Below are 15,997 nucleotides of genomic sequence, written 5' to 3'. Positions count from 1 at the left end.
ATGTTCTACCTGTGCTCATGTTGTTTTTCTCTGGGTACTGACTTCTTCCCAAATCCCCAAAACATGCATGTTCAATTAAGACTGAATTGAATTGTCCATAGGTGTGAATTTGAATGTTTTTTGGGGGGTGGGGGGGTGGGTGTAAATGTGTCCTGTGATTAGCTGATGATCAATCCATGGTGGAGCCCGCCTCGCTCAGTCAACTGGAATAAGCCCCAGCTCATCCGTGACCCTGATGAGGACAAGCACCATAGAAAACGGACGGATGGATAAATACCATGCCAATACCAATGATCTCTATATTCGGCTAATCATATGGAATTGTCAATACAGCCAAGAAATATTTAAATGTTAAATATTCAAAAAGTTTAGTTAAAAATAAATCATGTACAAAAAATGCACTTAATTTTATTCAACACACATTGCAAAGTTAACAAACTTGCAGAACCAATAAAACAATGGACATAGCTCAACACAAGAAACAACAAAAGTGTTTCCACAATGGCTTGAATAAATTTGAGTGCAGCTGTCAAACTAGAGTGCAATTTGTACTTAGTGGTAGTTACATCGTAAAATCAACATCTTGAATTACAGAACAGTTGGTTGCTCTTCAAAATGGTATACTGAAAATGTCTGCAATATCGTCACAGTAAAGTCGATCTGCTTGATCGGATTAAAATCTATAGCCTATGTTACATCGAAATTAGAACGTGTGACGCTTACAGCAGAAAAACCAGACTAAGTGATTGCATTGAAAACAATTGGTGATTTGAAGCTGAGTTCTACTGGCTTTACTCTGAATTCGTGCCACACAGACTCAGAATAAAGGTTAGAAAACAAAAAAAAAGCAACAGCGGGAAACAAGAGCAGAGATGTCTTGACTTTTCTTTTAATAAAAACAACATACAAGATGTGTTGCTAACATTTTAATCAATATTTCATTGCACCCACTCCCCAATCATTTCTTTCAATGATCGCATGAAATGACCAGATAACCACTGTCCTTATTTAGCATTGTAGGCATATTTTGAGGCAGATTTATTATACGTGTTGGTCCAATTTGTTTAAATTTTTATTTGTATGTCATTACAGACTCAAACAAAATAATCCAGTATGCAATTGGATAGGCTGAGTTGAGTAGTATGAAAATTTGTTTAAAATCCCCAAGATGTGGGAAAACAAAAGTGAAAGGTACAATATTGTGTCAAAATACATCATATATTATTTCTTTATCCACCCATCAAAGAAGCAACATAGATGTAACTGGGGGAAAACATTACATGTAGAATTGATCATTTTCAGTTTGATCAAAAGGAAAAAAAAATATTAGTCAACTAACTTCATGTTGTACAGGCTTACAATGCAATGACTCATTGTCATAGCTTCAGTATAAATAAGTATGTGAATGAAGAAGACAAACAGCTTGAGTTCAAAACGGAGTGACACCACAGGCCTCACCCACTTCTCTGTAATAAAACTATCGGGTGTATTCAGGATGACTTCATCTGTTTTGGGATACGTTATGTACCCAGTCACCACAAGGGGGTGGCACTTACTCATCTTTCATAGCAAGTCCATGAGGCGAAGCGACGTCATGGGTCACTTAGTCCACTAGTTGTCCCATAAGGACTATCCATGACCACAGTGAGTCCAGCACTAGCTTATGCCATTTTAAATCTCCCCAACCAGTCCGGTTCCATCATTTCAGGAAGATCAAATAGAAAGCCATGACCACACAGGAGATCGCCACAGAAATATGGAGCCGTGTCCCAATGACTGCAGCTATAAAGAAACAAAATTTGACATTTACAAATTACAACCACAGTATGATATGATGTAAACCTATTCAAATGATTGAGTGTTTGTAACTCTTCTCTGACATTTTGCCACAGCAACCCCAGTCTCCAGAATCACAAATATTAATGAAATGTAATACAGGGTGCATTTTGATTGCTACTCAACAATTAATATAGTGGCATATTCTCCCATGTGCTTAAGTCAGAAAAAGCCTGCAGATTCTCCCGTCCCCAGGTACGCACAGGAGGTGTGGCAGAAGTGATTGTGGAAGAATCCGCACACTTTCAGAGTGTGCAACAGGCGCTTAAAAAAGACGCTTGGGCACAAACAGGCAAATAAAGCCCATAGTGCATAATAGCTGACAAAGACATTGATTTACTCAACTGCCATGAGTACCAGGTACCTACTATAAAGCATGACTAATATAGGATTTTTGGGGAAAATGCAGATACCGATATTGGGGCCTAAAAAAAAAAAAAAGAACATTGATATACACAGTCTATATATTGTACATGAACACAAATTCTTAGAATACCCAAAATATGATTCAAGGCAAACAAATGGAACACGACTAGAGTAAAATCAGGAACTTTAATTGGTAACAAACAAAGGACTGTATACTGTAAGCTATTAATGGTGGTAATGTGAATTAACTAGTGCTTGGAACGAATCAGTGGTGATTCAAATTGACTCACGAGTTTGCCTGAAAAAAAAGAAACCCGAATCATAATCTTCACAGTCAAATCAAAAGGAATCAAAGATTAACAGAATACAGTGGAACCTCGATAGAACTGACTAACGGAGGGGGGGGGGGGATTGTCCGATATAGCCGATTGTTACATTGAAGCACTTTTTTTTAATGCACCCATATTCCTGTAAAGTATAAAATTATTGTATTGCTTTTTGGGGGGTTTTCGTAGCCTAAAACACCCAGTACAGTACAAAGTTATTCTTAATAAATATAAAAAAAGCTTGGAAATGTTTGAAAGTTTCACATTTATTACATTTATCCAAACTTAAGTAAGTATATACTTAACACACTATAGTTGTATGTTAGATAATTGTGGCCCTGGGAATTAACAGTTGCATATGTCTGTTTATTTGCCAAAGAATTTTCACAATGTTACAACACCATATGTTCTCTAAAACGTGCATGAAAAAAAGTAGAATGCTCTCCTTGACGTGCCCTACCAGCATGATTGTGGAGGATGTTATGTCATGGGGCATTAAAGTCCAATGTTATATTGTTTTACAAAGTCAAAGCTTACCATGGAGTAAAAAAACAAAAACAAAAAAAAAAAACGTTTCTCGAGCCATTTCCCTCAGCTGAGTGAGGATGAGTGGGGAAGAAATATGTCACACTTCGCTGGTTTGTGTGTGAGGGGGAGCGGCTTGACATTCAGGCAGCACAGACACACAGCAGCAGCATCTCCACGCAGCCAAAAGTTAATGGATCAGTTAAATATTGAGCAATGTCAATTTATCAGTGATACCCTATAATCGCACTCGATCAATCTGTATTTGTTCCAAAATCTTGTTCAAAAACAGTTTTGCTGGTGAACAGGGTCGTTCATGAACCGAGGCTAACAGGACTGCAAGAAGCTAATGATGAACATTTTTAAAATGTAGAATTAAAATAACGCAGCCTGTAGGATTAATTTGAACCATCTATGATTATTGTCAGTGAGAAACACCTACCTTTGTAGAAGACTCCCCACACTCCTTTCTTCTCTGACAGCAGCCAGCTGTTGAGGCGAGGAACCTTTTTGAAGTATGCACACGTGCAGATGAAGAGCAGCCCAAACACCAGAATGCCATCGAAGGAGTAAACTATGGACCAAGGGTACAACAGGAGCAAATAACTTTTTTTTCTTTTAATAAAACTTCAAATACTCCATGTTAATGGTTTCACAACAATGGTACATTACAGATTTGATTTGTGGATTTGAAAAAGATCTTTAGGTTGTGAATTCTCATGTAGTCTGACATTTTAATCACTCAGGTTAAGATTGGTTGAATAAATGTTTCTAAATCATCCATCTATTTTCTATACGACTTGTCCTCATTAGGGTCATGGATGCCATCCCAGCTTTCTTTGGGCCAGAGGACTGGTTGCCAGCCATTCACAGGGCACGTTTACACCAACAAGCATTCACACCTATGGACAATTTAGTCTTCAGTTAACATGGCTGTTTGTTTTTGGAATGAGGCAAAAAGTCAGAGTACCCTGAAACAATCCACAAAAGCATTGGAGAGAACATGAAAACTCCATACACCGTGTTACTTCCTTGTAAATAAACAATCCTATGCCACCAGTGTCGCTTTTTTTTCTTTTATCAATAGTGATTACTTTTATGCTGTTGTTGTACCGTCATTTTGACTTGTGATAGCATAAGTGCGACTGAGCAAAGCATCTCAGACATTTTAACTTGAACAGACTTGACACAAATGTTGCTGCTGTCAGTTGGTCGAAGAAAGTTACCAGATTTCACAGTAGTCTTGAGCAAAACAACAAAAAATGTCAGCGCTAACCATTGGATGATTTCACTACAGGCGGTCGCATGTGAGTCAAATGTACCACTTGAGATCAGTCTAGGTTGATAAATTAGTAGCGCAGCCTTAGTTAGAATAACTATGACGCGACAGCTCCCGGGCCACGTCTTCAGCTAATTAACGTTAGCTTTCGTGAGCTGAGGTAGCTCACGAAAGCTCTGACATTTCTTCAACTAGCGTTTTAATAAACGACACTTACCATTTGTCATGTTCGCACTATCCTTTTATCGACGTTACGTAACTGTTAACTTATGTCAATCAAAAAGCCATCGTGTGTTTTGGAAGAGGGGAGCTAACGAAATCCACTTAGCAGTCACTAGGTTCACATTTCCGGTTTCAAACCTCCTTTTACTCCTTTGCGTTTCCTGGCGTCCATAGCGTACGGGTGCCATCTGGTGGAATTTGTGATTCATAACACCATGTTTCACACAGGCAGAAAAAAAAATCTTATTTTCACCAGTTACAGGAGAATGTGTGTTAGATGCTCGTATCGATTACTGGCAACGATTTTGATAAATTTCACATGACCTACCATAAACGTTATTTTGGTGTACCGTCGAAGACGTTCCCTCGTCACGTCTGTTTTTAACACGCCGTCAATGACACGTGATGACGTCACGTTCCCTGACGTATTCACCAGTGGCAAGATTATAAATAGTAAACAACATTTGTAACTCAGTTTGGTGTAATGTAATTCTGTAAAAGTGGCCCAGCGGGGACGCTAAAAAAACGAGAGATGGGATGGCTCTTCGGGAATTTCTTCTGTAAATATAGAATTCAAATGTTTTTTGGAGAGCACAATGAATGCACCCGCCGAATCTCTCCTCAAATACGATCGCCCAATTTTAGTTCCAAAAAGTGCTGATAAAAAATCGGCAAAGGTGAGTAGTGCCTCAAAGATGGTGTCAAAACTGAACGTTGTTATCTTTGTAAAGGCAAGCCTCCATCCATTCATTTTCCGTACCCCTTATCCTCACTCGGGTCGCGGGGGTGCTGGACTATGGGCGAGAGGCGGTTTACACCCTCAACCGGTCGCCAGCCAATCGCAGGACACCATTCGCACTCATATCGGACACTTTAGAGTCTCCAATTAACCTACTATGCATGTTTTTGGATGTGGGAGGGAACCGGAGTACCCGGGAGAAATCCACGCAGGCACGGGAAGAACATGCAAACGGAAAAGTTAGCCAGTCATTAGCCAATAGCAAAGCCAATGTCCCCTATACAGTATAGGGTCGGGGGTGGCAAGACAACTATGTAACCATCCCAAAGATTTACCCATCAAGATCACTGTTACGTGAGCACAGTCACCCAGAAGGTTCTGTCATGGTGGACGATTGACAGCCATACTGACCGATATACTGTATTTAAAAGAGAAATAATCAATTCATAACTTGATTTCTAATGATTACATTTTTCACAATACATTTGCAATATACAAAGCATACTGTATGCAGTAGCTATTCTCTTGTGAGTCTCTATCATTCCAGCCCTAGCTCCTATTGTAACTGGTTCTTAAACCTGGGTCAGCGGGACTTTGGTTCCTCACAACAGCACCAGTTTTCCTGCCTCTGAACTAGTTAATGATCTAAACACAAAAATCTGCTGCAAGTTTGGGCATTAGCACTGTAACGGCTTCGGTGTGAACCTGGCTCAGAGTCGCTAAAGTGAATAGAAAACATTTCTCACCTCAGGGACAACCTGCAAAAGTCCTCAAGTCAAAACCTCAGCAGCATGCAGACTCTTTGCCAGGTCCTCGTAAATCCATAACAGCCACGTTTGACGACATCAGGCAGAAAAATGTGGACATTCTCAACTTCATGTTTCCACCCAGGTATCCAAATTGATCTTCAGTCAGTGTCACTACACAGCGTTATTCATTGTTGTTTCCCCGTGCCAGGAGATGGGAGGAAGCGAACAGAGAGTGGGTGCAGAGAGTGTGTAATGAACCATCCACTCGAGTGGATGTGGTGAACCTAGAGGAAGAACTAGACAAAAAGCTGCTGCAAATGCGTGCCATGGAGACTGGAATCTGCCCCCTGAGAAGGCAGTTATACACCGAATGCTTTGGTAAGGACTCTTGATGCCTAAACCTCTGTTAGTTGTGTACCAGTTTTATATCTACTTTCGTCATTAGATGAGCTGATCAGACAAGTGGTCCTCATTTGTGCTTCGAGGGGTCTCTTGTTGCTGCGGGTAAGAGACGAGATCCAGATGACCATTGCTGCCTATCAGACGTTCTACGAGAGCAGTATGGTTTTTGGCATGAGAAAAGCTCTGCATGATGAACAGGATAAGGTGGCCCTGAAGAACAGAGTAAGACTGGATAACTACACTACACCGGAAGTTGAGAACATTCAGCTTTTGGATGAAATTTCAGGATGAGTCTAAAATAGACTATAACCTTTAAAGGTGAATTTAATTTGACCATCTCAGGATTTTGGATACATAAAGCAGCCCTATGGGGGGGACGCACAAGCCAGTGCAAACTGTAGTCCGGTCCCAAGCCCGGATAAATGCATAGGGTTGCGTAAGGAAGCGGCGTCCGTATTAACACTTTGCCAAACAAATATGAGCGTTCATCTAAAGAATTCCATACCGGATCGGTGTCCCGGGTTAACAACGTCCGCCCCCAGGACGGTTAACCTGCAGGGCGCCGGTGGAAATTCAGCTAGTGTGGGTCGAAGACGATGGAGAGTTGGAAAGCGGGTTCTTAGGCAGAAAGAGAAGAGGAAAGCACAGAGCCTAGAATTCATTGTGGGGACTATGAATATTGGGACTATGACATGAAAATCTCAGGAGTTGGTTCACATGATGATTAGGAGAAAGGTTGATATATTGTGTGTCCAGGAGACGAGGTGGAAAGGCAATAACGCTAGAAGTTTAGGGGCAGGGTTTAAATTATTTTAGCATGGTAGATGGGAAGAGAAATGAAATAGGGGTTATTTTAAAAGAAGAGTTAGCTAAGAATGTCTTGGAGGTGAAAAGAGTATCAGATCGAGTGATGAGGCTGAAACTTGAAATCGAATGTGTTATGTATAATGTGATTAACGGCTATGCCCCACAGGTAGGATGTGACTAGAGACTTTAAATAGTTGGGGTCAACAGTCCAGAGCAATGGTGAGTGTGGTAAGGAAGTGAAGAAACGGGTCCAAGCAGGTTGGAACGGGTGGAGGAAGGTGTCAGGTGTGCTGTGTGACAGAAGAGTCTCTGCGAGGATGAAGGGATAAGTTTATAAGACAGTGGCGAGGCCAGCCGTGATGTACGGATTAGAGACATTGTCACCGAAGAGACAACAGGAAGCAGAGCTGGAGGTGGCGGAAATGAAGATGTTGAGGTTCGGTCTAGGAGTGACCAAGTTACATGTTTTGGAGACAAAGTTAGACAGAGCAGACGTCGATGGTTTGGACATGTCCAGAAGAGAGATAGTGATTATATTGGTAGAAGGGTGATGAGGATGGAGCTGCCAGGCAAGAGAACTAGAGGAAGAACAAAGAGAAGGTTGATGGCTGTCGTGAGGGAAGACATGAGGGCAGTTGGTGGATGCAGGAGATAGGCTGACTTGGAAAAGGATGACATGCTATAGCGACCCCTAACGGGACAAGCCAAAAGGAAAAGAAGAAGAGACTTTTGGATACGTGTCCAACTGTTCATTGTACTTTTTGCACAGTTGCTGTTCTCTAAAAATGACCTGAAAAACAAAATTAACAATGTTTGATCCATTAGTCGACTAATATAGTCCCCTTCATCATGCAATTCACACTTCAACATCATGAGACCAAGATAACCCCTCTGGCGAGGCTTCAAACAGGATGTTTTCACAGGAAAGTGGCCACTGAGCTCAGTGTCACCAGCAGTGTCATCGTCAGGTTGCAAGAGCGATACAGACACTGAAAGAGTTACAGAAAGACGTAGACTTCCCCTGTTGTGGATTTTGCCATTCAGCTCCTTGTGAGAGAACAAGTTGTGCAAAAATACTGAAACATTGAATAGTTGCACATGCATTCAAATTTTACAGGTCACATTCATTCAGTTAACCCGTAACGTATAGTATATAACGTATAGTGCATTTTAGGTTTATCATGAAATTTCACCCAGAAGCAGAATATTACAAACTTTTAGTGAGTAGTTTTATCAGTAGATTTACCTGTATTTATCCGCTTTGTCTCTTGTGTAGATTTCTGATTTGGAAAATTTAAAAGAGGAGCTGAAAGAGCAATTGGATCACCAAAGAAAGAAATGTGTGGAAGTGGAAAAAATGGCAGCTGAAAAACAGCAGGTGCAGGAAAAGAAGCACACGGAGGAGATTCAGACCCTGAGGAAAAACAACCAGCAGCTCAAGGTCATCACGATAACACAGCAACAGTAATGTTGTCTTGTAACTGTGTGGCTTATTTTCAGATTCTTGTGTGTCCTTTAGATCCAACTGGAGGGTTTCTTCACAGCAAAGAAGTAACTTCACCTACATGGATTGAATTGTACCAGTGCAATGCTGAACATCACTAAATTTCTGTTTTGAGGGTGTTGCACTTGTGAAGTTACGTAGCTCTAAAGTTTAAAAGGTGAAAGTTAATTATCAACGTAAGATGACGACGACTGACCTGATGAGTTTATCACAGCTTTCCACCTTTACAATATTTTTTAAGGTGTTGCAGTACATGAGATTTGCATTAGCATTATTCGTGCACCTGTATAGAGACAATGTGACCACCTTTTAAAAATGAGCAATGACAGAATATACAGTCCCCTCCAAAAGTATTGGAACGGCAAGGTCAATTCCTTTGTTTTTGTTGTATACTGAAGACATTTGCGTTTCAGATCAAAACATGAATATGAGACAAAATTTCAGAATTCCAGATTTTATTTCATATTTACATCTCGATGTGTTCAACAACTCTGGAAAGAGCACCTTTTGTTTGAAGCCACCCACTTTGCAAGTGAGCAAATGTATTGAAATTAACTTAAAGTGAATAAATTAATATTTGGTGGCATAACGCTTACTTGCAATAATTGCATCAAGCCTGCGACCCCTTGACTTCACCAGACTGTTGCATTCTTTATTTAAAATGCTTTTCCAGGCCTTAACTGCAGCCTCTTTCTGTTCTTGTTTGTTTCTGGTGTGGTTCTCCCTTCAGTCTCCTCTTCAGGAGGTAAAAAGCATGCTCTCTTGGGTTAAGGTCTGGTGATTGACTTGGCCAGTCTAAAGCTTTCCACTTTTCTCTCTAAGTCTTCTTCGAACACTGGATTGTGATACCTTCACCCCTGCCCTGTGGAGGTTGGCAGTGATGTCACTTACTGTTCTCTTTGGGTGCTTCTTCACAGCTCTCACAGCTGTCATCAACTGCTGTTGATACCCTTGACTAACCTGTTCGATGTCTGTTGCTCAGTCCACCAGTAGTTTCTTTCTTTTTCAGGACATTCCATATTGTTGTATTGGCTATGCCCAATGTTTGTGCAATAGCTCTGATCGATTTTCCCTCTTCTCTCGGCTTCAAAATAGTTTGCGTTTCTCCCGGAGACAGCTGTCTGGTTTTCATGTTTGCTTAACAGCAAATGCAGTTTTCACAGGTGAAACCAAAAGCCAAAAACAAGGCTCAATCTAAAAGGCAACACCTGAGCAACTACAAACACCCCATTCCAATACTTTTGCTCACTTGAAAAGTGGGTGCCCTCAAACAAAAGGTGCTCTGTCCTGAGTTGTTTAACACATCTGGATGTAAATACCATGAAATAAAAACTGAAATTAGGAGCCTTTGTCTCCCTATTCATCTTTTAATCTGAAACCCAAATCTCTACAATATACAGCAAAAACAAAGGAATTGACTTTGCCATTCCAACTTTTGGAGGGGACTGTATGAGCATAGATTCAAAACCACTTTTACAAGAAACGAATACTGTGATAATAGTAATCGATGAATCTGAGCAACATATATTGCTCCTCCTTTACACATACAGTTGAAACCAGAAGTTTACATACAAATATAAAAGTACATAGTATTGTTTTGTTTGTCTGACATCAAATCAGACTAAACTTTTTCTGTTTTAGGTCAATTAGGATTACCAAAATTACTGTTAATACTTCTATTTGCTAAATGCAGAATAATGAGGATTTATTTTTTTAAGATACATTTTCATTACTTTTTTTCAGTCAGAAGCATATATATCAGTGAGAAAAAAATATTTTTATAACGTATGTAAACATCTGATTTTAACCTTTTAACAATCTAAGCAACATTTACCTCGTCTGAATGATTCTTATTTGCATCTTTCCCTCAGACTCATGTTCTCTTTTGATGATGACTTTGCTTCACACATTTTTTTGTGACTAAAACTACGTAATTGGATACACAGCCTTATTCAGCAATTGTAGCGGTCACTTTGATGCTGTCTTTTACAGTAACAATGAGTAACAGTAACAATGAGTAACGAGTAAATATCACCATAAATCAATCTTCTTGTGTTATTCACAAACATTGATTTTATACATCCTCTATATTCAAATGGAAGTTTCCAGATTTCCTTTGCTACAATTTATGTTCATTTTAAAACGTTTTACTAAACATTTAGCTCAAACATGTCCTGTAATCTTTTTGCGTCACCTATTCTGTGTGAGCTCTACCTTGTACATATTTTAAAACATGTTTTTACACCTACATTTCCCTTTGTTAATGAACTGACTTCCATCATTTTTATTGTATCTAAGGTGACCTTCACAGTGCACAATTGTACCTATACAAATAAAATGCATTTTTTGATATTACTAAAACTGGTTGATTCATTTTTGCAAAACATCTTGTACCAGGTAATTGATGCTGGAAATGTATAAACCACCTTGAAAGCGAATACATGAGACCGTATCACATAGTTTTAATAATTTAAACCAGGGTGGATGACATTGTACAATGAACAGTATCACATAGTTTTAATAACTTATCCAGGGTGGATGACATTGTAGAATTAAAAAAACAAAACTTGTTCAAAACAGTAATAAATCTGTCACTTCGTCACCCACTCTACTGTAACAGTAAGATGTTTTGTGAGGGTGAGGTCAACTTGGAAAACATCAGAATAGATGATAAAAATCACCAAGGAAAGGTGACCTGCTGGCAAAGCTGTGGTCTTGTTGAGAACATTCGAACACTGCTGCACTGTAGAGACATGTTGACTTGATCTGTCCATTGTCATCTCACACACACTCACACTCAGACACACACGCGAGTTATCTCATGAAGAAACACGAAGGCTTACTGAACAAAACACATTCAACCGTTTTCACTTTCACACACTGTGCAATTCCACGTGCAGGAAACCTTATATATCGTTAATCGTGGACTTATGGAAATACAAATTCACTGTGCCCGCCAATATAACAACTAGTGTGCTTACAGCAATAATAAATTAACAATAAATATAAATTTAAAACATTATTTTACGACATAAAACATAATTTAATAATATAACCTCCTAAATTCAAAGTGTGTACAAATGTTCGGAAGAGGTTCAACAGAAGAAAATAAAGATAATATATAACACAGCTGACAGTACCGACATACACAAGGCTGAAGGCTTCTATTCAAGGCCAAAATTGATTTTCAATTCTAAATATCACCATATGAAACACAAGTTGTGCAAAACTGATCTTTGAATATTTTTTTAAACTGAAAAGCAACTCCCCTAGCATTTGTGCATGAATGCTGAGGGATGCTTTTGTTAAAATACCAAAGAAATAAGGACATTTGTTGACACTTGACAGCAAATCAGAGGAATCCAGACATTGTAACATGACATTCTGCCCCCTATTGGCCGTGAGCAGTATTGGGATGACAACAACAGAGCAATTTTATTGAAAGCCATTTATGTATTTATTCGATATCTTTGATACACAGCTTAAATGGGGAGGCAAAACTTGGTAGGTAGTAGAATTTTATAACATGACTACTGACTAGTAGCATGCAGTTGTCAGTTTTGCCTCATTATGAACATGTATGCCAAAGTTGTCCAACTAAGTGACGAAAAATAATGTACTAGTACGTGGACCTTAAGCTGCATATCAAGGATATCAAATAATTGCTTACCACAGTATTTGAATCATTACTGTGAATCCCTGTCTTTCAGCACTACCGTATTTCCTCATATTATAGCGAGCAAGGGTGTTTTTAAAATTATTATTTTTACTAAACAACAAGAGTACCAAGTGTATATTAGTTGTGAGGGATTTGTTTGGGGTGCCTTTATTTGTAGAAATGCATTTCTACAATATAAAACATTTTTAAAAATTCTACAAATAACATCAAATTAAAATGTCATTATTATATTTAATATAAAAGTCTACATCACTCACTAAAGGGTAGCCGTGCTATTTTCTGGAAAATTCTTGCTTGTGTTTGTCCAGCATAGTATAAATCCACTCTAAAATCTAACTATCATCTGTTATTTGTAGGAAGGGAAGGAGCTATCAATCTGGAGTGTGGTGTTTGTTTATTTAAATGCCCAAGGATCAATAGCAGCACAGCGAGGCCACTTTGTGAGGAAATACGGTGGTCAGATTTAACCAGGATCTACTTCCAGATAAAGGAAAATATAATTTGTAGAAACAGGGAAATGCCTTAAAAAAAAGAATAGCATTTAAAGATAAAAAATACTATGTGCTTTGATCAAACAAATCTCACAAAATCGGAAACGCTTGTTTCCATTTCCACAAATATTCTCCATTTTCATCCACTCAGATCAAATCCAAGTATTTGGTAATATATGAGGAGAACACAAATTGCAATAGGGCTTGTAGTGTAAAACTGAGGAAAGACTTTATAGTAGTAGGAATTGGACATCGACTTCAGCTAAGTGACAAAGAGATAAATTAAGGGATGCCCTCCTTCCTTTGGCAGCACTGCGAGGGGGGCACACCCCAGTCATACACGTATGAGAGTCGCAGCTTGACTTCCTCCTTACACAGCCTGCCATCACGCTGCAGCATCTGGTGCTTTTCCAGCATGTCCTCCAGACTTTGCTTATGTGTCACCAAGTATTTATTGTTGCAACCGCGGGATTTATATTCTGTGTCAAAGCGCGGGTCGTGCGTTCGCCGAACATCCACCGGAGCCAGCCAGGCACCCAAAGACACGTCTTCACTCTGCCATATCTTTAAGTAGCCTGCATTGAGATGCACATATCGTACCAGGTCAGATGACAAGATGTAGCCGCCGCCCAGTGCGTACGGGAGGTAATAGTCACAGAGCTCCCAAGAGCTTTCCCGCCACTTCCCGGCTGTCTTGACTCGCCCTCGGCCCGAGAAGAAGCCCCAGTACAAGCGAGTGGGCTCTTTCCCTCGCAGCTCCTCTTTAAGGAGGTCCAAGCGAGCGAATGTGTCATCATCTGCTTTGAACACAAATTTGAAGTCAACATTGTGGTCCAACCAGGAGTACATGTGCAGTAGCTTCATTGTCAAGTTCTCATAAGAATCTTTCAAGTCAGGCAGTAAGAGCAGATCTTTGTGCCGTCCTTGTTCTACATTGAGGTTCTGAAGGTCTTCGTTGGAAAGCCCCAGAGTTCCTACTACAAACATGGCCAAAACATCAGAGACCCTCTTGGACAGCCATGTGCTCCGGATGATACTCCTGCGCTCAGTATACTTGGGCCCTGTTGTTATGAGGACTACGAGGAATGCTGACACGTCTTTGGACGGGGCGGATCGGTCATGCTGCTCTGGATCTGAAGCGCTGGCGCGGGGGGCTAAGCCCGGTGGATCTGCATGACCCTGCTTCAGGGTTTCGGAGGTACATTTAGCCAAGAAGACAAGGACCACAGCAAAGGTGCACACAGTGCAGAGAAACAATGCAGTCTTGTGGCGGCACACTAGACGTACCAAATTCATGGTGTTGAGCCTGTCATACAGAGGGAGGAAAAATGTGTTCAATCAAAATTTACAAAATAATTAATTAAAATTGTTTGGTTGCTGTTCAAAATGTCAGCACATTTTAAAAATATTTGTAAAATACGCCCATTGTATGGATAGTTTTGTGAATGTTTATGAAATATTCACTGTAAATAATGTAATGACTGCTTAGTATTTGGTTTAAAATTTAGATTTTCTAATTATAAGTATCACAAAGCAGCAGTAATTACTTTTCACTTATGCTGAATACACAATAGCATGTGTTGCGCAGACTACATCATCGCTACAAACACAGACATAGCGTCTGTAAAGCTGAAATTCATGGTGACATTCAAAGTATACTACTCAATTATAACCAACGCTGATTATGATTCTTTCTAACGCATTGTACAAATGCATTAAATGTACACATTTTGGGATGTAACACATTTACTCAATCGGCATTGTAAGATAGCTATGTGCAGAATCGCTAACTGTTTCTGCGTCAATGTTTTAAGTAACAGCAGCGAAGCATTTCTTTTGACTTTAGTAATTAGCCGCTCAGCTCGTTACAGAGGAAGCTACGTCTACGTGCAGTATTTTTGACTTCATTTCCGCGCTTGGTATTTCTAGCTATTGTGCTACGTATGCACCAGCTGCATTAAGCTAAGTTGGTTGGTCGTTTTTTATTTACCTGAGCAGTAAAGTGGCCCTTTCGTGAATAGTCGAGCCGCAGCAGGCCGTGCAGCTTTGCAAAGCTAACGTTGGCGACTCTCTCCACAAAAAGCAAAATCACACATCGTGCGTATATTGGCTGAAGACAGCGCCAAAGGCGGAAAAATAATGCTTTAAACTAGTACAGCCAGTAGAGAGCCAGAATGTAGATGTTTTCATTTCCCCCCCCCCCCTCCTCGTAATAATGAGGCAGGCGGTGATGGAGTGGAAGCCGGAAACGTAGCCTCCGAAAAGAGAAACATGACAACACAAATACAAAATAGGTCTTATGAGTATGTGCCTTAACATTTAGTTTTGTGTATTATGACAAAGACACATATTTCTGTCTTTAGACAAAACAGAAATCGAAAGGATGCAGAATAAAGTGCAAAAGTAGCAAATTGCGCATAAGCTTCAACTGGACTCAATATGCTATATGGAGGAAGGCCATCTCTGCTTATTCACCATAGACATACTCAACGTCACCGCCATATTGGATGTGGAGAAGTGGAGCTCTTTGTGAAGCTGCCTCATTCATTTGTTGCTGGGGTATACCCCGTACATGTCTGTGAAGGTACATTTCATCAAACATATAACTATTACTGTCACCTAAATACAATATAATAAACTCATTTTACTCTTGGAAAGATTAAGCTCATTAACCCATCCATCCATTTTCTGTACTACTTCTCCTCACTAGGGTTGCGGGCGTGCTGGAGCCTATCCCAGCTATCTTCGGGCGAGAGGCAGGGTACAACCTGCACTGGTCGCCAGCCAATTGCAGGGCACATAAAAACAAACAACCATTGGGACTCACTTTCACACCTAAGGGCAATTTAGAGTCGTCAATCAACCACCACGCATGTTTTTTTTGGGATGGGGGAGGAACTCCACACAGGCGGGGCCGGGATTGGAATCCCGGTCCTCAGAACTGTGTGGCAGATGTGCTAACCAGTCGTCCACCGTGCCGCCATACCCCTTACACTCAAAACTAAATCTAATGTGATTTAGACTGAGCAATGCATTTATTTGATCATGATAACATCATGTCGCAAACACAAT

At 40.1% G+C, this 15,997-nt stretch overlaps 3 protein-coding genes across 3 annotated transcripts; 1 reads left to right on the top strand and 2 right to left on the bottom strand.

Moving 5' to 3' along the window:
- Window positions 1-466: 466 nt before the first annotated feature.
- tmem167b (transmembrane protein 167B) lies at window positions 467-4,758 on the bottom strand. Its single transcript, XM_061688999.1, has 3 exons — window positions 4,550-4,758; window positions 3,496-3,627; window positions 467-1,782 (listed from the first exon to the last, which is right to left on the bottom strand). The coding sequence occupies exons 1-3, from the start codon at window positions 4,557-4,559 to the stop codon at window positions 1,700-1,702; spliced, it is 225 nt and encodes a 74-aa protein (XP_061544983.1). The 5' UTR covers window positions 4,560-4,758; the 3' UTR covers window positions 467-1,699.
- Window positions 4,759-5,005: 247 nt separating this feature from the next.
- On the top strand, window positions 5,006-8,838 carry LOC133409238 (axonemal dynein light intermediate polypeptide 1-like). Its single transcript, XM_061689000.1, has 6 exons — window positions 5,006-5,231; window positions 6,045-6,184; window positions 6,251-6,420; window positions 6,488-6,666; window positions 8,528-8,692; window positions 8,771-8,838. Exons 1-6 carry the CDS (start codon window positions 5,151-5,153, stop codon window positions 8,804-8,806), a joined length of 771 nt encoding a protein of 256 aa, XP_061544984.1. The 5' UTR covers window positions 5,006-5,150; the 3' UTR covers window positions 8,807-8,838.
- A 2,368-nt stretch (window positions 8,839-11,206) lies between these two features.
- b3galt6 (UDP-Gal:betaGal beta 1,3-galactosyltransferase polypeptide 6) lies at window positions 11,207-15,146 on the bottom strand. The gene is made up of 2 exons (XM_061687790.1): window positions 14,916-15,146; window positions 11,207-14,231 (listed from the first exon to the last, which is right to left on the bottom strand). The coding sequence occupies exon 2, from the start codon at window positions 14,219-14,221 to the stop codon at window positions 13,208-13,210; it is 1,014 nt and encodes a 337-aa protein (XP_061543774.1). The 5' UTR covers window positions 14,222-14,231; window positions 14,916-15,146; the 3' UTR covers window positions 11,207-13,207.
- Window positions 15,147-15,997: the final 851 nt, after the last annotated feature.

Source organism: Phycodurus eques, chromosome 10 (assembly GCF_024500275.1).
Source record: "Phycodurus eques isolate BA_2022a chromosome 10, UOR_Pequ_1.1, whole genome shotgun sequence".
Taxonomy (NCBI): Eukaryota; Metazoa; Chordata; class Actinopteri; order Syngnathiformes; family Syngnathidae; genus Phycodurus; species Phycodurus eques.
This window is presented reverse-complemented; position numbering and strand designations above follow the sequence as displayed.

Excerpts from the sequence above, each read along its gene's own strand:
- tmem167b (XM_061688999.1), bottom strand. Across the intron at positions 1,783-3,495 it reads GTGGGGAGTCTTCTACAAAG|CTGCAGTCATTGGGACACGG; the intron begins GTAGGTGTTTCT and ends GTTTCTTTATAG.
- LOC133409238 (XM_061689000.1), top strand. The coding sequence starts at position 5,151 with ATGAATGCACCCGCCGAATCTCTCCTCAAATACGATCGCCCAATTTTA. Across the intron at positions 5,232-6,044 it reads CTGATAAAAAATCGGCAAAG|GGACAACCTGCAAAAGTCCT; the intron begins GTGAGTAGTGCC and ends TTCTCACCTCAG. Across the intron at positions 6,185-6,250 it reads AACTTCATGTTTCCACCCAG|GAGATGGGAGGAAGCGAACA; the intron begins GTATCCAAATTG and ends TCCCCGTGCCAG.
- b3galt6 (XM_061687790.1), bottom strand. The coding sequence starts at position 14,221 with ATGAATTTGGTACGTCTAGTGTGCCGCCACAAGACTGCATTGTTTCTC.